General features: G+C 32.9%; 1 protein-coding gene and 1 pseudogene across 1 annotated transcript; one reads left to right on the plus strand and one right to left on the minus strand.

Moving 5' to 3' along the window:
• Positions 1-8,651: 8,651 nt before the first annotated feature.
• LOC148784393 (ubiquitin C-terminal hydrolase 12-like) lies at positions 8,652-12,641 on the plus strand. Its single transcript, XM_088877075.1, has 5 exons — positions 8,652-9,198; positions 9,288-9,389; positions 9,509-9,580; positions 9,724-9,764; positions 10,393-12,641. The coding sequence occupies exons 1-5, from the start codon at positions 9,115-9,117 to the stop codon at positions 10,397-10,399; spliced, it is 306 nt and encodes a 101-aa protein (XP_088733201.1). The 5' UTR covers positions 8,652-9,114; the 3' UTR covers positions 10,400-12,641.
• LOC148784394 (ubiquitin C-terminal hydrolase 12-like) lies at positions 11,278-21,817 on the minus strand (annotated as a pseudogene).
• Between the last annotated feature and the right edge of the window lie 817 nt (positions 21,818-22,634).

Below are 22,634 nucleotides of genomic sequence, written 5' to 3' on the forward strand. Positions count from 1 at the left end.
ACTTGTGAACCCTCTACTTGCATTTGTGTATTTAGTAACTTACAGATGTCCATTTTGGATCCAATCCAATAGAACGTTTTTGACAAGCATTCTTTGTCCCATAAAGTGTTTTCACGGCTTTCTTCCTTCTCAAAAAGGATCCACAAGTTAGTAAACTCAAATCATCTATTACTAGACTCTTTGAATCTACCAACCTACTCATCCTATCTATAGGGATATGGCCCTAGCTCATGCATGCCATTCTCTGTAAGTTATGTTCTTGACCATCCGTTTTAGTCATTTGTTTTGAGCATGCATACTCGAATTATGCAGTACGATAATAACTCAGCAGACTCAAAAGAATCTTTTATTGATCAAGTTTTGTAGTCTAATTTGTCCAACAATTGACTAACGACTTCATCACGTTGGGTTACATAATCATATACTATTTTGACAAGAATTCTATTAGCTAACTCTATATAGTCTTATTATTTTTCTAGTAATGGCCTAGCTATTCCTTAGCTTTAAGACTACTTAACTTAGCGTTCTTTTCCCTTTCATTTCTACAAATTATTTGCGGAAATGCGTTTCGAGAGCAAGTGTCCAACATTTGCGAATAAGAATAGTAATCATGTTTTCTAAACAAATGCCATAGTTGGGTGAAGGGGAATTCACGACACTCCCTCTTCTAATGCCTTTTGACAATTTTATGCAAACATCATAAGTAAATTTTTGCTGTAAAACCGTTATTCCATTTTCCTTCTACCCTCACCCATCAAGGCAACAGGGGCGTTGAAACTGCTTGCAATGACTGACTTAGCTTCATCCTTCTTTCTCATTTGGCATTTGTCTCCCTTGCTTTTCGCTTTTGAGTTTGAAGCCTCCAAATTCAATACCGATGGTGCAGATTCTTCAATCGGTGCCTCGTATTGGTTCAACTATTTTATCAACTCATGAAATGGTCTTCTTAAGCCCACTTAGAGTTTGTGATAAACAGGTCGAAGGAAGGATGAAGGGACCAAAGGATTTCGTCAATGTACATCTGCTTTAAAGATCAACATTGGGGTCTCAGAACTTCTCCATAGGGGATTGCATCTTAGCCCAGTGTTTGTGTACAGACGACCTCCAGTCATCTAGGTTCAAAACATACTTTGGCTCCCATTGGTATGGACCAAAATTGGAAAACAATAGAAAGCGATAGGACCTACGGAGAAGCTAATATGCCAAAAATGCTATTTTCTCGAGACATAAAAATGCAAGTTTTCAGCTTATAGCAATAGATTACATGTAGATCTCTCGTTGCAAACTACATAAAGATAATCATTTTGAATGGTTTCAGGTATAAATTCGATGATGAACGAGTGACAAAAGAAGATATAATAAAGCCTTTAGACGAGCTTTATGGAGGTAAAGAAGAAGTAAATTTTCCTTTTATTTTTCCTACTTCTGTTAAAACTTGTTGATACTTTGTTACCTTTTCATTTATGTCTTGACAGCATGTAATGACGACAAATCCAGATAATGCCCCCCTCAAGTTTATGAGGCAATCTAATGCCTATATGCTGGTGTACATACGTGAAAGTGACAAGGATAAAGCACTGTGTGACATTGATGATAGAGATATTTCTCAGCATCTTAAGGTTTGATAAAAAATCAGCTCAAGTCATTTTTACTTTTATAAAAGAAACTTAGAGCGTGTTTGGCTAAGTTTAATTGAAACATCTTATGCTTCTAGATCTTATAAGATATTTTAAGATTTTATAGATATTTATTCTTATTCTAAAAATAAGTTCTTAAATTATTTGGATACATATGATATTTGAGCTTTTATGACATTACAGTGTTAGACATAATAAGCTTTTGGATTAATTATATTTTGTCATCCGCACTATGACCGTTTTTATACATTGGCATCTAAACTTTTTTTGTGTCAACTTACCATCTTAACTTTACAAAATTTTACACTTTGCCATTTATAACTATTTCTCAACCAAGTTTTTTAGCGAAAAAAACATCACATGCAAGGCGCATGTGATGTTTAAGGATTATTGATGTGATATTTTTCACATATATACAACATGAAATGTTCTTCCGGCATAAAATCAACAAAACGATGATCATATATGGCAAAGTACTAATTTCGCAAAGTTTTTATGGTAAGTTGACACCAAAAAAAATTTCTATGGCGAAGCGTAAAAATGGGCGTAGTTCGAATAGTAAAATATAATTTACCCTAAGCTTTTTATATTGTAATAGTAACACAAAAATTCATCAAACTCTTAGAATTTAAAATTATACAAATAGATAATTTTGTTTTGGCCGGATGTAAATCATATGAAGGTTAAAACTGAAATATTAACAAAATTATGAGTGTGTTTTTATTTTTTGGATATTATTTGAAGAACTTATAAGATACTTTAAAAACAAGATAGGTGAACTTAACCTTTTCTTAAAGGGCTTATAAGATCCAAAACATCTTACTTAGGATCTCATGAGCTCTTCAAGAAAAAAAAAAAAGAATTACTAAATGGTTCTCAAGAGCTTATAGTGTTCTAAACATCTTATAAAATGTTTCGATCATGTGCTTATAAGCTTAGCCAAACACCCTGTTATCCTTTTTCTATATATTTCGCATTAGTAAAATTTTTTGCTCGTGTAGGAGAGGTTGAAGAGGGAGCAAAAAGAGAAAGAACTAAATAAGAGAAAAAAAAGCAGAAGCTAATATGTACATGATTTTAAAGGTAAATTATATTGACATTTCTTTTACATAGTTGTTGTTGTGGTTATTCTTGTTGTTACTTGTACTGTGTCGGGAAAATAGCATGTTTCGTCCAGTAAGTTAGTAATTTTAACCATTTAACATTCTACTATTCCTTAAATATCCATAATGTAATTAAAGTTGTACTATGTTGGGAAAATAATATTTTTCGTATCGTAATTTAGGTCTTTCTACTTTTTGTCCCACTGGTTATGGAATTCTCACTTTTGTCCCTGTAACTTATGAAAAGTAACACTTTTGGTCTCATTACACCTTTCTATTAGATATTTTAACGAAAACACGTGGTCGTTGGGCCTTTACACTTTTGGTCCCTTGGTTACATGACTCTCACTTTATTCTGAATTTAAAAATACAGCACTTTTGTTCACATGCACTGAACTATCACGTAGTTTTTTTTGTTAATTATCTAATAAAAATGTGTCATGAGACTAAAAGTGCTAAATTTTGAAAGTTAGTAACCAAAAGTGATAGTCCCATAACCAATGGGACCAAAAGTGGACAGCTTCATTTTATGGGAAGTAAAATGTTATTTTCCCATACTTGTACTATGTTCGTATTAGGTAAAATAGAAGATGATTGATAAGAAGAGATTGCCAGAGAATTTCTTGCACCAGTGTACTTCCAGCATTTCTGGCTATAGGGAAAGCGCCAGAATAAAAGTCATCGTCCTAATCAGCCATTGACACTCCTAGAGGAGTCCTACACCATAAACATCTCTTGCTTCTTAATTATAATTTTTATCACTTTTGCCACATCATTATGCGGTTTTTCATGATTGTGTTCACATTGGATTTTCTACTCCTATTGCATCTTCTATTTAGTTTCACATATATATTTTGACGTGCATAAAATCTTTTCCCTAGATAAAATTAATAACATAATTTTTATACACGTGATATGTATATGTGAAATAAAATAGAAGATGCAACGAGAATTAAAATAGAAAATGTAGTTCGAGTCGTGTTGGGTAATATATAGCATTGGCTTTTTATTTTCTATTTTCTTTTGGGTAATTGTAAGGGTATAAGTTCGACAAAATTTTAAGATTGAAACTCAAGTTAAGGCTTGACATAACATGAAAAGGAAAAACTAAGTTCGAACTCAATGTTATTTATTAAGAAAATTTAAAATTTTGATTGGGAAGATAACTTTAAAACATTAATGTATTTAAGAATATTTATTAAACATATTACACAAACAAAAGAAAGAATTACCGATGTTTAATCGTAAAATATTGTATATATACATTTTTTTTAATCAAAAGTGGTTAATAAATTATGAAAGTATAATGGCAATTATAAATTATGAAATTGAATGTATAATAATATTTAAATATTTTTTACTAATCGGTTATTACAAAGTATAAAATTTTAAAAACTTCTTACATATGCCAATTATACAAAATAGATTTGTTTAGTTAGCAAAGATGTGTAAAGATACAAATTAATTAATGTAAATATTTAAACATAACTTGCTAATTTACATATTTCATTAATAAAGTATAAAACATATAAAAATGTTCAGTATTTCTTGGAATTTTTCATTACTATAAAGAAGATTATCTTCCAAATGTTTTTAGTTCTAAATTAATTATATAACAAAATTGTTTAATAATATAAATATATATGTATTGAAAAGATAATTTTCTAAAAATAAAACCAAACTGATTATGAAATAATTAAGATACCGCTATAGCAATTTAAATTATTATTTTGTTAATTATGTAAAATGAAAGAGAAGAACAAGTAGTATTATATCTCAATGTATAGAACAACATAAAAAAAATACTAAATCATTTATTAATCATAACTTTAGTAAATATATAAGTTAAATTATCAGATTATTTTATAGAATTCAAAAAATAAGATATTCATTGAACGCAATTCTAATATATTTTACATTATAGTATTAAATATGTATTTATTTAGGGATAATTAGACCGCCTTTTCTTTAAGTTTGGTATAATTATAAATAAACTTTATGTCATTTGAAAAATTACATCTAGTACTACTAATTTTATATTCATCTAACAAATAGTTTTTCCCAGTAGTCAAAATTCACCAAATGTGCTGATATTAGCAAAACAAAATTAAATTAAAATCCAGATTTTGCCTTTGATTGACTTATTACTGATGTATTGTAGGTCAAATATTTTTTTTCTATTGAACCTGCTCTTATACATCTTCACGCACGCTAATGCATTTGAGGAGATATATTTTCACCGTTATAAAGGTTGTTTTGCTAGAAAAAATTTGTTTGACCTGCAATAAGTAATAAATCATTTGCAGATAAATAGAGTTTTCCATTCCAATATCTTTTACTAATATATAAGAAAATTCTATGAATTTTGACTAATAGAGGGATTAAATTATTGAATGAAAATAAAAGGTATTGTTACTAAATGTAATTTTTCAAACTACAGACAGTTTATGTATCATTACCTCAAATTTTAATGAACGATTGTATAATCATCCCATTTGTATAAAATGTCTGTAAAACTAAAGTTATATAAGTATTAAAAAAAAGAGGAAACTTGCAGATAGAAACATATGTGGAAGGCGTGGTTAGAGTTTGTTGATTGGCTCTGCTTTTGATCTTGATCGACACCGTTTCCACTTCGGAGTAACTTACACGGGTACTAAAAGACACTTAACATTTTGATTGTCAGCCATATGATTGTATGAACATTTCATATTGTTATATGATTGTAGGTAAGTCATTTAAAGAGGTTATCAAGTAACAATCCCAATGCTGATAAATAGAGCGTGCACAGGTAATTCATGATAATTCCAAATTTATGTAGTAAATGAGCTTTGAAGGCCTTTCTTTATATCATTGGTCTTATTAAATCTCTGAATCCTAATAGATTTTTGTTAGCTACAACTTAAAATGAAACCCACATGCAACTGTTTTCATTAGATGGAGCTATTATTGCATCTGTCAAATGTCATGGAGATGAATATAACTCATGTTACATGCAATTTCTTTGCAAGGACTAAAAAATTGCTACTCACATATAGAGTTTAAATGGTGAAGATATCTTAAAACAAAATGCCCAAATATATTTTAAATGGTGAAGATATCTTGAGTTCTTTGCTTCTCAAGAGATAAAGTTTGAGCACACAGTCGTGTGCGTACATTGACACGGGACTTACATTTGCATTTAACCAGGTATATAAAAATCACAAGCACAAGCATCTTGTCAGGACAAAGATTGTATTTTGATAACTTTCTGGTTTCTTCTATTGCAGCTAGAGAATGGGACATTATCTGGTATCAAAAGTCACAGCTTGCTAAAACAATGAAACTATTTCGTTGCCAGGATATTCCATCTTTCCTTGAATACCAACATAGCCTTTAAGTACATTTTCATAAATATTGTGTTCATATTAATTAGTAATATTTATCTATATGCATTTGCATCTTAGCTAGAATCACTATATTGTAGTTACAAGATATATGTTTCACATGTCATATTTCATTCTTATGTTGATGGTGTTGCTGGATTGTGGGAATATCTTTTCCTAAAGTATCAAACATAATCCATATTGGTCTAACTTGGACCTTTTCAGCATATAGTTTATTTCGGTAGCTCATTAATGTTTTTCGAAATTGCCTCTTTCACAACTAGCAGTTCTTCATATTTTAGCTTTTCTTTAATGTAAACACATCACTCTGAAGATGTCCAATCCTCTTCTTATTTTCCCCCTGGTTGCTTGTTTTGTAGGAATATTTTAAATATGTTGGGTGTTTCCTAGTTATTCTCTAACCTTGAACCAAAAAATATTTTGAAGGAGGTTCCATTTTATGAGACTGAAAACCATGTACAACTTTCAACTTTCATGCAATTTTTTGTTATTCGAATTTTGAGAAATATGAAACATCTCGTACTTTCCTCCCTCCGTACCTAGACATGGATGAGCATGCAAGTCAAGCTGACTTCTTTCTCAACCTTACTCCCTCCAAACCTAAACATGGGAGAGCATTCACATCATGCTCACTACTTTTGCAATTTCCTCCCTCTGGAGTTAGACGCGAGTGAGCACGTACGTCATACTTGTTTTTCAATTTCCACCATCTAGACCTAGACACGGATTACATTGCAAGACAAGCTAACTTTTTTCTCACCTTCCTCCCCCTGAACTTAGATGCGGATGAGCATGCACGTCACACTTACTCCATGTCTTCCTCCTTCCAAACCTAGATCCAGATGAGCATTTACGAGAAGCTCAGGTTCGTCCCTCCAGACCTAGATGCGGATAAGCATTTATGTCAAGCTCACTTCATGTCTTCCTCTCTCCCAACATAGATGCAGAGGCACATTTATGTGAAAACTCACTTTATACGTTCCTCCATCCGAACCTAGGTGCAGATGAGCATGCATGTGCCTACTTCCTTGTCACATTCAACTTTTAGTTATTTTTAATGAGAGTATAACTCTACTAGATTTGTTATTTATAATTTATAATTTTAGACTGCATATAGTAGCTTTGCATATGAATGAAAACCATATCTCTGGCTTTCTCGAGTTTACACTTATCCAATATCTCGCGCCTAGAAAATGAATCCTTATGTTTTTACTTGAATTTTATACTTAAAAATAGCAATAAGAGGGCTAACATAGATTAGACTCGTATTTGGATATCTGATGCAATTATTCGCTTAAAATTATAGAAAATATAAAACATGTACATTGTCTCTCCAAGAAAGCATGATTCATGCTGGAGTATAATGTTATATTATCCAATGATGTTGTTGGATTTTTTGGCCCATGCCCCCCCCCCCCACTTGGATGGCAGCCCACTTGTTGCCAGGCCTATTACCTGACCCGACCCTTCTTCTACTTAACCCTATTCTTCTACTATTCAGTCGCTGCCTCTTCCTCTCCCTCCTTTCTATCTCTGATTTTGTTCCTCTCAAGTTTCCATTGCTCTTGGAAATCCCTCATCATCTCACCTCTTTCTATCTATGTTCTCTGTGTTCGATTAGTATATATATATATATTGGTTTTAAAGAGATAGAACAACAACAAAACGAAAACCCCTTTTCGTGAAATACTTTGTGAGAATATTTGCTGAGTGTGAAAGAAACTTCTTAGTGGAATTTTAAGTGATTCTAAATGAAGCCTAAGTGGTCTCATTATGGATCTTTGTGTCTTGGTGGCTTTGTGGTTTTTTTGCAACCATGAGGGTTGTCGGCCGGTGGTGGCACTTGGGCATTCAGTTGCCAGATCTGGCTCCTAAGCCGGTTACTTTACTGCTTTCCGTATTGTTATTATTCTATTATTCTTCTTTATTCATTGATCTAAAATTATTGTATAAGAGTTTTCAAATCCACCATTATCTCTGTAAATATTGTTTCATTTGGGTTCATCACTTTGTGGATAAATTCCCAATAGATCTCATTATATTATCTTTCACGATTCTTTGAAATTCCTCGCTGTTTCTATTTCTTCCTCTCTTGCTCCTTGTTTCTCGTTATCTTAGTGTGATGCCTATGTTTGTGTGCTTTATTGCTTTTCGACTTCTCTTTTATTTTCTCTCTTTGCATTTCTCCGCCTTGAAATGGTCCCTTTTATCACATAGTTGATGTTGTGCCTCATATTGACTGTATACGTTAATTGCCTGAACAAAGCATTATTAATTACTTTCCTAGCCCGTATAATTTGTTTGACTATAAAAGGTTTAACCTATTGAAGTATTTTGGTATTTGATACTATTAATTGCTTAGATATACAAAATATAAAATTTGTACAATGTCACCTCCAAGAAATAATGAATCATATCGGAGTATAATATCATCAAGTGATCTGATCATATTATCCTCCACGATTCTTTAAAATTTTTGCTCTTTCTCTTGCACCTGGTCTTGATTCCCATTAGCTTAGTGTGCATGTGCTTGTGTATACCTGGACACTATTAGTTACTCAATGTACCTCATTTATAACATCTATTTCCTTTCAGTGACCCCAAAAAATAATGCTTCTAAGTCAAAAAGTATTATTTTTCCCCGTAACTACCTTCTTGTTAAAACAATGATGTGATGCTTCTAACTTTCATTTAATATATCCTGCCTTTTTTGGTTTGTTGTTCTGCAGGTTATCCACTTTCGCTCCTGGGAAAGGCCTAAAAAGGATGAATTTTGTATACAACTGTGAGTTCAATAGAAGATAGACTTTTAATTCTAGAGTGTAATTTCCTATGTTATGATTGGTAATATTGATCCACATAATGCTGCTATTCAAATTCCACTAATTATGAAGGTCAAAGCTTGATTCATATTATGAAGTTGTAAATAAAGTAGCGAACCAACTCGGAGTTAATGATCCATCCAAACTATGGCTCACATCACACAATATGTACTCTCAGCGACCAAAAGCTCATCCTATAAGATATCGAGGAGCAGAAAACTTGTTAGAGATGCTGCTGCATTACGGACAAGTACACATTCATACAACTCTAAGTCGGGGTTCATTTGATGAGGGTGTGAAACTAACAAAGCATTGACAAAGCATTAATTTCTTGTTCAGCTTTCTGGTATTCTGTACTTTGATGTAGGGGATATACCTCTGCCAGAATTGCAAGAGTTGAGAACCCTCAAACTAGCTTTCAGCTATGCGGCAAACTCTGATGTGAGTATTCATTCATAATTGGACTTTATGCTCCTATACAAGTGCATACATATGCAAGACTTGCAAAGTTATTATATATTTAGCAGACATTAAATATCTTATTTGTTTTCCATATATAGCTGGAAACTCACAGTATTAGGCTGCCAAAAGAAAGCATTGTGGGTGATGTGCTTGAGCATCTCAAGGAGAAGGTAATATAACTGACAAGTTATTATCGAGAGTCTGCGTGTGTGCTCCTAGAATTCTAAGATTTGTCGCTTAACATAGCGTTATATGATTTTTAACTGTTGCAATGTTTACATTAAACAAGTGAAACTTTCTCATCCAAATGCAGAGCTCAGGTTGCTGGAAGTATTATCGCACAAGATTTATAAGGTCCTGAATTACTGCATCTTCTTTTTGTTTCATTCATTAGTTTCGTAATAATAATGTCAAAACAATATTTTTCTAAACATTTACTTAATAATCCAATTGAAATAGTTAAATTCAATTTATTTTATGTTGAAAAATCTTGTATGGGTTGACTACACACAAATTGCACGTGTCGGAGATATGCACTTTGACTTGGAAGTTGAGTCTCAGAACTTGCTAGGTTTTTGTATTTTGCCCATGTGCTCTTCACTTAGTAAATTGTATATTGTGTTTCCAAATGGATGTTATAAATTTCTTATTCTAGCCTTCTATGCTTATTTTTTTAAGTTGTTGAAACTCCAAGTTCCTACAGATACATCCTAATAGTGATAAGATAGCAACAATAAATGAGAATCGCTGGGCTTTACGAGCAAAGGAGGTCTATTTCTATCTCTATACATATGTGTGTCTATGTATAAAAATGCTTTCATTTTTCAGGTGATACACATAACAAAAAATATCTTGTTAATTGTTTTCCATGTTAGTACTGTGTCTTTGATAGGCTATGACACGTTTTCCTATAAAATTGGCTTCCCCATATGTTCATCTTAAATATCAATAATTTCTCCACTTTTATAATTTCTCATTGCAGATTTTAGAGGAAGAGAAATTTCTTGGACCAAGTAAATGTTTGATTCATGTGTGTCACTTCATGCATGAGGATGCTCAAAATCAGACGGTAGTATTTCAGTTCGTTACTTCATAGTTTTCCTTAGATATTTGTACTCATTCTACGTCTGTATTTCAACTGCAAGTGCATCTCTTTCATTTTCTTCCTTTTAATTCTTATATATTCATTCTGCTTCTGGCAGCAAATTAAAACTCTTGGCGAACCATTCTTATTGATGATCAATGATGGTGAAACTTTTTCTTGAATCAAGGTTCTTGTGCAGAACAAGTTGCAATTACGAGATGAGGAATTTTAGAAGGTATTCCAGCCCTAGCCTAATTGTTACAATAACTTTAAATGAAGATGATGGTATGATGCTTATGTGGTTAGGCATGCTACATCTTCTACTTTCAGCTTGAATCTTCTCAATTTTATGCAGTGGAGATTTGCTTTTGTGTCACATAGTCAAGTAGAATACATGGAGGACTTAGATACTTTGTTCGACCATTTCCAGGTCTCACTCACTCTCTCACACAGACACACTCTGTGACAATATTTATATGCAGATGCGCTTAAATTTCATACTATGTTTTGACTCTATAGAGAAGCAGTATTTTTGCTTCTTGGGAGCAATATCTTGAATTGGAACACGTTAACAATACCCCTAGAAGGCTCGTGCAGCAAATTAGGTCATCTATACCGTGTTTTATTTTTATTTTTTTAATAAATTTGATTTTGTTGCTCGATGTTGATAATTTTGCCGAAAGCTTTGCTGAAAAACCTATTTGCAAAACTTTCAGCAACATTATCAACACCGAGCAACAATCAGATTTAGTAAAAAAAAATGAAAATAAAACAAGGTATAGATTACCGAATTTGCTGCAGGAGCTTTCTAGGGGTATTGTCAACGTGTTCCAGTCCAAGATATTGCTCCAAAGAAACACAAATACTGCTTCTCTGTAGAGTCAATACATATTATGAAATTTAAACGCATCTGCATATAAATATTGTCGCAGAGTGTGTCTATGTGAGAGAATGAGTGAGACCTGGAAATGATCGAACAAAGTATCTGAGTCCTCCAAGTATTCTGCTTGACTATGCTACAGAAAAGCAAATCTCCACTACATAAAATCGAGAAGATTCAAGCAGAAAGTAGAAGTTGTAGCATGCCTAACCACATAAGTATCATACCATCATCTTCATTTAAAGTGATTGTAACAATTTGGATCGGCCTGGAATACCTTCGAAAATTCCTCATCTCGTACTTGCAACTTGTTCTGCACACGAACCTTGATATGAGACAAAGTTTCACCATCATTTATCATCAATAAAAATGGCTCGCCATGAGTTTTAATTCGCTGCCGAAGCAAAATGAATATATAAGATTTAAAAGGAAGAAAATGAAAGAGATGCACTTGCAGTTGAAATAGAGAGGTAGAATGAGTACAAATATCTGAGGAAAACTATGAAGTAACGAACTGAAAATACTACCGTCTGATTTTGAGCATCCTCATGCATGAAGTGACACACATGAATCAAACATTTACTTGCGCCAAGAAATTTCTCTTCCTCTGGAATCTGCAATGAGAAATTATAAAAATGGAGAAATTGTTGATTTTAAAGATGAACATATGGGGAAGCCAATTTTAAAGGAAAAAGTGTCGTAGCCTATAAAGACACAGTACTAACATGGAAAGCAACTAGCAAGATATTTTTTTTTATGTGTACCACCTGAAAAATGAAAGCATTTATATACATAGACACACATATGTATAGAGATAGAAACAGACCTCCTCTGCTCGTAAAGTCCAACGATTGTCATTTATTGCTGCGATCTTATCAGTATTAGGAAATATCTGTAGGAACTTAGAGTTTCAGCAACTTAAAAAAATAAGCATAGAAGGCTAGACATAAGGAATTTCTAACATCCATTTGGAAGCACAATATTAAATTTAACTAAGTGAAGAGCACAAGGCCAAAATACAAAGCCTCGCAAGTACTGAGACTAAACTTCCATGTCGGAGTGCATATCTTCGACACGTCCAATTTGTGTGTAGTCAACCCATACAAGATTTTTCGGCATAAAATAAATTAAATTTAACTATTTAAGTTGGATTATTAAGTAAAAGTTTAGAAGAATATTATTTTGATATTAATATTACGAAACTAATGAATGAAACAAAAACAAGATGCAATAATTCAAGACCTTATAGATCTTGTGCGATAAAACTTCCAGCAACCCGAGCTTTGCATTTGGACGAGAAAGTTTCACCTGTTTAACGTAAATATTGCAACAGTTAAAAATCATATAATGCTATGTTATACGACAAATCTTAGAATTCTATGAACACACACACGCACACTTCCGGTAATAACTTGTTAGCTATATTACCTTCTCCTTGAGATGCTCAAGCACGTCACCGACAGTGCTTTCTTTTGGCAACCTAATACTGTGGGTTTCCAGCTATATATGGAAAACAAATGAGATATTTAGTGTTTGCTAAATATATAATAAATTTGCAAGTCTTGCATATGTATGCACTTGTAAAGGAGCATAAAGTCCACTTATGAATGAATACTCACTTCAGAGTTTACCGCATAGCTGAAAGCTAGTTTGAGGATTCTCAACTCTTGTAATTCTGGCAGAGGTATATCCACTACTTCAAAGTATAGAATATCAGAAAGCTAAGCAAGAAAGTAATGCTTTGTCAATGCTTTGTTAGTTTCACACCCTCATCAAATGAACCCCGACTTAGAGTTGTATGAATGCGTACTTGGTCGTAATGCAGCAGCATCTCTAACAAGTTTTCTACTCCTCAATATCTTATAGGATAAGCTTTTGGTCGTTAAGAGTAGATATTGTGTGATGTAAGCCGTAGTTCGGACGGATCATCGACTCCGAGTTGGTTCGCTACTCTCTTAACAACTTCATCCAATGAATCAAGCTTTGACCTTCACAATTAGTGAAATTTGAATAGCAGCGTGAAGTGGATCAATATTACCAATCATAACATAGGAAATTACACTCGAGAACTAAAAGTCTGTCTTTTATTGAACTCATAGTTGTAAACAAAATTCATCCTTTTCAGGCCTTTCCAAGGAGCGAAAATGGATAACCTGCAGAATTAAAAACCAAAAAAGTCAGGATATATTAGATGAAAGTTAGAAGCATCACATCGTTGCTTTAACAAGAAGGTAGTGATGGGGTAAAAGAATACTTTTCGACTTAGAACCATTATTTTGGAGTCACTGAAAGGACATAGATAATATAAATGGGGTGCATTGAGTAACTAATAGTATCCAGGTATGCATACGCACATGCACACTAAGATAATGGGAATCAAGACCAGGTGCAAGAGAAAGAGCGAAAATTTTAAAGAGTCGTGGAAGATAATATGATGAGATCACTCGATAATATTATACTCCGATATGATTCATTGTTTCTCGGAGGTGACAATATACAAATTTTATATTTTGTATATTTTTAAGCAAATAATAGGATCAAATACCAAAATACTTCAATAGGTAAAGCCTTTTGTAGTGAAACAAATAAAACGGGCTACGAAAGTAATTAATTATGCTTTCTTCAGGCAATTAATGTATACAATAGTCAATATGAGGCCCAACATCGACTATGTGATAAAAGGGACCATTTCAAGGAGGAGAAATGCAAAGAGAGAAAATAAAAGAGAAGTCAAAGAGGAATAAAGCACACAAACATAGTCATCACACTAAGATAACGAGAAACAAGGAGCAAGAGAGGGAGAAATATAAAAAGCGAGGAATTTCAAAAAATCATGGAAGAAAATATGATGAGATCAGTTGGGAATTTATCCACAAAGTGATGAACCCAAATAAAACAATAACTATAGAGATAATGGTAGATATGAAAACCCTTATACAATAATTTAAGATCAAATGAACCCCGACATAGAGTTGTATGAATGCTTACTTGGTCGTAATGCAACAGCATCTCTGACAAGTTTTCTACTCCTCGATATGTTCTAGGATGAGACTTTTGGTCGCTGAGAGTAGATATTGTGTAATGAATGCCGTAGTTTGGACGGATCATTGACTCCGAGTTGGTTCGCTACTCTCTTAACAACTTCATCATATGAATCAAGCTTTGACCTTCAAAATTAGTGAAATTTGAATAGCAGTGTTAAGTGGATTAACATTACCAATCATAACATAGGAAATTACACTCCAGAATTAAAAATCTTTTATTTATTGAACTTACAGTTGTAAACAAAATTCAACCTTTTCAGACCTTTCCAAGGAGCGAAAGTGGATAACATGCAGAATTACAACCAAAGAAGTCAGGATATATTAGATGAAAGTTAGAAGCATCACATCGTTGCTTTAAGAAGAAGGTACTTACGGTGAAAAAGAATACTTTTAGACTTAGAACCATTATTTTGGGGTCACTGAAAGGAAATAGATGTGATAAATGGGGTATATTGAGTAAAATAGTGTCCAGGTATGCACACGCACATCGACACTAAGATAATGGGAATCAAGACCAGGTGCAAGAGAAAGAGCAAAAAATTTAAAGAGTCGTGGGAGATAATATGATGAGATAACTCGATAATATTATACTCCGATATGATGCATTGTATCTCGGAGCTGACAATGTACAAAATTTATATTTTGTATATCTTTAAGCAAATAATAGCATCAAGTACCAAAATACTTCAATAGATAAAACCTTTCGTAGAGAAACAAATAAAACGGGCTAGGAAAGCAATTAATTATGCTTTGTTCAGGCAATTAATGTATACAGTAGTCACTACGAGGCACAACATCGACTATGGAGAAAAGGGACCATTTCATGGAGGAAAAATGCAAAGAGAGAAGATAAAAGAGAAGTCAAAGAGCAATAAAGCACACAAACATAGGCATCACACCAAGATAACGAGAAACAAGGAGCAAGAGAAGGAGAAATAGAAAGAGCGTGGTATTTCAAAGAATCATGGAAGATAATATGATGAGATCGGTTTGGAATTTATCCACAAAGTGATGAACCCAAATAAAACTGTAACTACAGAGATAGTGGTGGATTTGATAACCCTTATACAATAATTCCAGATCAAATGAAACCCGAGTTAGAGTTGTATGAATCCATACTTGGTCGTAATGCAGCAACATCTCTAACAAGTTTTCTACTCCTCGATATGTGATAGGATGAGCTTTTTGTCGCTGAGAGTAGATATTGTGTAATGTAAGCCATAGTTTGGACGGATCATCAACTCCGAGTTGGTTCGCTACTCTCCTAACAACTTCATCATATGAATCAGAGTTTGACCTTCACAATTAGTGAAATTTGAATAGCAGCATTAAGTGGATCAATAATACCAATCATAACATAGAAAATTACATTCTAGAATTAAAAGATTGTCTTTTATTGAACTCACAGTTGTAAATAAAATTCATCCTTTCAGACCTTTCCAAGGAGCGAAAGTGGATAACCTGCAAAATTACAAACAAAAAAAGGTAGGATATATTAGATGAAAGTTAGAAGCATCACGTCATTGCTTTAACAAGAAGGTAGTTACGGGGAAAAAGAATACTTTTAGGCTTAGAACCATTATTTTGGGGTCACTGAATGGAAATAGACGTTATAAATGGGATACATTGAGTAACTAATAGTGTCCAGGTATGCACACGCACATGCACACTAATATAATGGGAATCAAGACCAGGTGCAAGAGAAAGAGCAAAAATTTTAAAGAGTCGTGGAAGATAATATGATGAGTTCACTCGATAATATTATACACCGATATGATTCATTGTTTCTCGGAGGTGACAATGTACAAAATTTATATTTTGTATATTATTAAGCAAATAATAGCATCAAATTTATATTCTGTTAAGAAACAAGTAATAGCGGCTAGGAGATCAATTAATTATGCTTTGTTCAGGCAATTAACATATACAATAGTCACTATGAGGCAAAACATCGACTATGTGATAAAAGGGACCATTCCAAAGAGGAGAAATGCAAAGGGAGAAAATAAAAGAGAAGTTGAAGAGCAATAAAGGACATAAACATAGGCATCACACTAAGATAACGAGAAACAAGAAGCTAGAGATGGAGAAATAGAAAGAGCGAGGAATTTCAAAGAATCATGGATGAAAATATGATGAGATCGGTTGGGAATTTATCCACAAAGTGATGAACCCAAATATAACAATAACTACAGAGATAATGGTGGATTTGAAAACCCTTATTCTATAATATCAGACCACAAGAACCCTGACTTAGAGTTGTATGAATGCGTACTTGGTCGTAATGCAGCAGCATCTCTAACAAGTTTTCTACTCCTCGATATATTATAGGATGAGCTTTTGTCGCTGAGAGTAGATATTGTGTAATGTAAGCCGTAGTTTGGACGGATCATCGACTCTGAGTTTGTTCGCAACTCTCTTAGCAACTTCATCATATGAATCAAGCTTCGACCTTCACAATTAGTGAAATTTGAATAGCAGCGTTAAGTGGATCAATATTACCAATCATATCATAGGAAATTACACTCTAGAATTAAAAACCTATCTTTTATTGAACTCACAGTTGTAAACAAAATTCATCCTTTTTGGCCTTTCCAAGCAGCGAAATTCGATAACTTGGATAATTACAAACCAAAAAAAGTCAAGATATATTAGATGAAAGTTAGAAGCATCACATCGTTGCTTTAACAAGAAGGTGGTTACGGGGAAAAAGAATACTTTTAGACTTAGAACCATTATTTTTGGGGTCATTGAACGAAAATAGACGTTATAAATGGGATACATTGAGTAACTAATAGTGTCCAGGTATGCACACGCATATGCACACTAAGATAATGGGAATCAAGACCAGGTTCAAGAGAAAGAGCAAAAATTTTAAAAAGTCGTGGAGGATAATATGATGAGATCACTCGATAATAGCATATACCGATATGATTCATTGTTTCTCGGAGGTGACAATGTACAAAATTTATATTTTGTATATTTTTAAGCAAATAATAGCATCAAATTTATATTCTGTTGAGAAACAAATAATAGCGGCTAGGAAAGCAATTAATTATGCTTTGTTCAGGCAATTAATCTATACAGTAGTCACTATGAGGCACAACATCGACTATGTGATAAAAGGGAGCATTCCAAGGAGGAGAAATGCAAAGAGAGAAAATAAAAGAGAAGTCGAAGAGCAATAATGGACCCAAACATAGGCATCACACTAAGATAACGAGAAACAAGAAGCCAGAGAGGGAGAAATAGAAAGAGCGAAGAATTTCAAAGAATCATGGAAGAAAATATGATGAGATCGGTTGGGAATTTATCCACAAAGTGATGAACCCAAATAAAACAATAACTACAGAGATAATGGTGGATTTGAAAACCCTTATACTATAATAAGTAATGCTTTTCAACTATAAGTAATGTACATAAATTAATTAATTGTGTCATTAAATTTAAATTTTGATGTTTGATATATTACTTTAAGTGAATAAAATTACTCTGAGATCACATTACGTAAATTTTATGGCTCCACGTCTTTATCCAGATCGATGTCCTACATCGCTTCTCCTTGTTCGGTTTCAGAAATTCGTATGTATCGGGTAACTGGAGTTTTGTAATCATCCTTTTAAGAACGTTAGATATGGTCAATTAAAGTTTCGATTACAAGTGATGTTTACATTATTCCATAACGAACATATATAAATCAGACTTTGAGTCTAATTTTCCTCCCACTAGTCCTTTGACGTGTGCAGGACCATTCCTCATACTCAAGACTTTTGCAGGACATATGTTTTTCATTCTATATCAAATATGGTTTCTGGATTGCGACTTAAGAAAACACCATGTTTTACAACTAGACGATCTTTTGAAAGTCCATATCCAGCGGCCGAACTAGTTTAGTGAAGCACCGGTCGAACCATGTCCAATCAAGGTTCAATTTCTCCTTTACCAGAGACAGTTCAACATCGTCTCTTCCAAAGATATTTCACTGAATGAGAATTTCTTTCTCATTTTCGGATGTTTCAAGAACTCCCACTAAATAAACATCACCTTGATCCCATCGAGGGGTTTGTCTCTATAACCAGTTTGGTTCTCCACCTCAAGTCTAATTTCTCCAAACTTTCTAGAAGTTCTTGAACTTGTGAACCCTCTACTTGCATTTGTGTATTTAGTAACTTATAGATGTCCATTTTGGATCCAATCCAATAGAACGTTTTTGACAAGCATTCTTTGTCCCATAAAGTGTTTTCACGGCTTTCTTCCTTCTCCAAAAGGATCCACAAGTTAGTAAACTCAAATCATCTATTACTAGACTCTTTGAATCTACCAACCTACTCATCCTATCTATAGGGATATGGCCCTAGCTCATGCATGCCATTCTCTGTAAGTTATGTTCTTGACCATCCGTTTTAGTCATTTGTTTTGAGCATGCATACTCGAATTATGCAGTACGATAATAACTCAGCAGACTCAAAAGAATCTTTTATTGATCAAGTTTTGTAGTCTAATTTGTCCAACAATTGACTAACGACTTCATCACGTTGGGTTACATAATCATATACTATTTTGACAAGAATTCTATTAGCTAACTCTATATTGTCTTATTATTTTTCTAGTAATGGCCTAGCTATTCCTTAGCTTTAAGACTACTTAACTTAGCGTTCTATTCCCTTTCATTTCTACAAATTATTTGCGGAAATGCGTTTCGAGAGCAAGTGTCCAACATTTGCGAATAAGAATAGTAATCATGTTTTCTAAACAAATGCCATAGTTGGGTGAAGGGGAATTCACGACACTCCCTCTTCTAATGCCTTTTGACAATTTTATGCAAACATCATAAGTAAATTTTTGCTGTAAAACCGTTATTCCATTTTCCTTCTACCCTCACCCATCAAGGCAACAGGGGCGTTGAAACTGCTTGCAATGACTGACTTAGCTTCATCCTTCTTTCTCATTTGGCATTTGTCTCCCTTGCTTTTCGCTTTTGAGTTTGAAGCCTCCAAATTCAATACCGATGGTGCAGATTCTTCAATCGGTGCCTCGTATTGGTTCAACTATTTTATCAACTCATGAAATGGTCTTCTTAAGCCCACTTAGAGTTTGTGATAAATAGGTCGAAGGAAGGATGAAGGGACCAAAGGATTTCGTCAATGTACATCTGCTTTAAAGGTCAACATTGGGGTCTCAGAACTTCTCCATAGGGGATTGCATCTTAGCCCAGTGTTTGTGTACAGACGACCTCCAGTCATCTAGGTTCAAAAAATACTTTGGCTCCCATTGGTATGGACCAAAATTGGAAAACAATAGAAAGCGATAGGACCTACGGAGAAGCTAATATGCCAAAAATGCTATTTTCTCGAGACATAAAAATGCAAGTTTTCAGCTTATAGCAATAGATTACATGTAGATCTCTCGTTGCAAACTACATAAAGATAATCATTTTGAATGGTTTCAGGTATAAATTCGATGATGAACGAGTGACAAAAGAAGATATAATAAAGGCTTTAGACGAGCTTTATGGAGGTAAAGAAGAAGTAAATTTTCCTTTTATTTTTCCTACTTTCGTTAAAACTTGTTGATACTTTGTTACCTTTTCATTTATGTCTTGACAGCATGTAATGACGACAAATCCAGATAATGCCCCCCTCAAGTTTATGAGGCAATCTAATGCCTATATGCTGGTGTACATACGTGAAAGTGACAAGGATAAAGCACTGTGTGACATTGATGATAGAGATATTTCTCAGCATCTTAAGGTTTGATAAAAAATCAGCTCAAGTCATTTTTACTTTTATAAAAGAAACTTAGAGCGTGTTTGGCTAAGTTTAATTGAAACATCTTATGCTTCTAGATCTTATAAGATATTTTAAGATTTTATAGATATTTATTTTTATTCTAAAAATAAGTTCTTAAATTATTTGGATACATATGATGTTTGAGCTTTTATGACATTACAGTGTTAGACATAATAAGCTTTTGGATTAATTATATTTTGTCATCCGCACTATGACCGTTTTTATACATTGGCATCTAAACTTTTTTTGTGTCAACTTACCATCTTAACTTTACAAAATTTTACACTTTGCCATTTATAACTATTTCTCAACCAAGTTTTTTAGCGAAAAAAACATCACATGCAAGGCGCATGTGATGTTTAAGGATTATGTGATGTGATATTTTTCACATATATACAACATGAAATGTTCTTCCGGCATAAAATCAACAAAACGATGATCATATATGGCAAAGTACTAATTTCGCAAAGTTTTTATGGTATGTTGACACCAAAAAAAATTTCTATGGCGAAGCGTAAAAATGGGCGTAGTTCGAATAGTAAAATATAATTTACCCTAAGCTTTTTATATTGTAATAGTAACCAAAAAATTCATCAAACTCTTAGAATTTAAAATTATACAAATAGATAATTTTGTTTTGGCCGGATGTAAATCATATGAAGGTTAAAACTGAAATATTAACAAAATTATGAGTGTGTTTTTGTTTTTTGGATATTATTTGAAGAACTTATAAGATACTTTAAAAACAAGATAGGTGAACTTAACCTTATCTTAAAGAGCTTATAAGATCCAAAACATCTTACTTAGGATCTCATGAGCTCTTCAAGAAAAAAAAAAAAGAATTACTAAATGGTTCTCAAGAGCTTATAGTGTTCTAAACATCTTATAAAATGTTTTGATCATGTGCTTATAAGCTTAGCCAAACACCCTGTTATCCTTTTTCTATATATTTCGCATTAGTAAAATTTTTTGCTCGTGTAGGAGAGGTTGAAGAGGGAGCAAAAAGAGAAAGAACTAAATAAGAAAAAAAAAAGCAGAAGCTAATATGTACATGATTTTAAAGGTAAATTATATTGACATTTCTTTTACATAGTTGTTGTTGTGGTTATTCTTGTTGTTACTTGTACTGTGTCGGGAAAATAGCATGTTTCGTCCAGTAAGTTAGTAATTTTAACCATTTAACATTCTACTATTCCTTAAATATCCATAATGTAATTAAAGTTTTACTATGTTGGGAAAATAATATTTATCGTATCGTAATTTAAGGTCTTTCTACTTTTTGTCCCACTGGTTATGGAATTCTCACTTTTGTCCCTGTAACTTATGAAAAGTAACACTTTTGGTCTCATTACACCTTTCTATTAGATATTTTAACGAAAAGACGTGGTCGTTGGGCCTTTACACTTTTGGTCCCTTGGTTACATGACTCTCACTTTATTCTGAATTTAAAAATACAGCACTTTTGTTCACATGCACTGAACTATCACGTAGTTTTGTTCGTTAATTATCTAATAAAAATGTGTCATGAGACTAAAAGTGCTAAATTTTGAAAGTTAGTAACCAAATGTGATAGTCCCATAACCAATGGGACCAAAAGTGGACAGCTTCATTTTATGGGAAGAAAAATATTATTTTCCCATACTTGTACTATGTTCGTATTAGGTAAAATAGAAGATGATTGATAGGAAGAGATTGCCAGAGAATTTCTTGCACCAGTGTACTTCCAGCATTTCTTGCTATAGGGAAAGCGTCAGAATAAAAGTCATCGTCCTAATCGGCCATTGACACTCCTAGAGGATTCCTACACCATAAACATCTCTTGCTTCTTAATTATAATTTTTATCACTTTTGCCACATCATTATGCGGTTTTTCATGATTGTGTTCACATTGGATTTTCTACTCCTATTGCATCTTCTATTTAGTTTCACATATATATTTTGACGTGCATAAAATCTTTTCCCTAGATAAAATTAATAACATAATTTTTATACACGTGATATGTATATGTGAAATAAAATAGAAGATGCAACGAGAATTATAATAGAAAATGTAGTTCGAGTCGTGTTGGGTAATATATAGCATTGGCTTTTTATTTTCTATTTTCTTTTGGGTAATTGTAAGGGTATAAGTTCGACAAAATTTTAAGATTGAAACTCAAGTTAAGGCTTGACATAACATGAAAAGGAAAAACTAAGTTCGAACTCAATGTTATTTATTAAGAAAATTTAAAATTTTGATTGGGAAGATAACTTTAAAACATTAATGTATTTAAGAATATTTATTAAACATATTACACAAACAAAAGAAAGAATTACCGATGTTTAATCGTAAAATATTGTATATATACATTTTTTTTAATCAAAAGTGGTTAATAAATTATGAAAGTATAATGGCAATTATAAATTATGAAATTGAATGTATAATAA

Source organism: Sesamum indicum, linkage group LG13 (assembly GCF_026168435.1).
Source record: "Sesamum indicum cultivar Baizhima isolate 11 linkage group LG13, ASM2616843v1, whole genome shotgun sequence".
In the NCBI taxonomy this organism is placed as follows: Eukaryota; Viridiplantae; Streptophyta; class Magnoliopsida; order Lamiales; family Pedaliaceae; genus Sesamum; species Sesamum indicum.

Coding starts and splice junctions, on each gene's coding strand:
- LOC148784393 (XM_088877075.1), top strand. CDS start 9,115: ATGTACTCTCAGCGACCAAAAGCTCATCCTATAAGATATCGAGGAGCA. Junction 9,199..9,287: donor TGCTGCTGCATTACGGACAA/GTACACATTCAT, acceptor TTTCTTGTTCAG/CTTTCTGGTATTCTGTACTT. Junction 9,390..9,508: donor GCTATGCGGCAAACTCTGAT/GTGAGTATTCAT, acceptor TTCCATATATAG/CTGGAAACTCACAGTATTAG.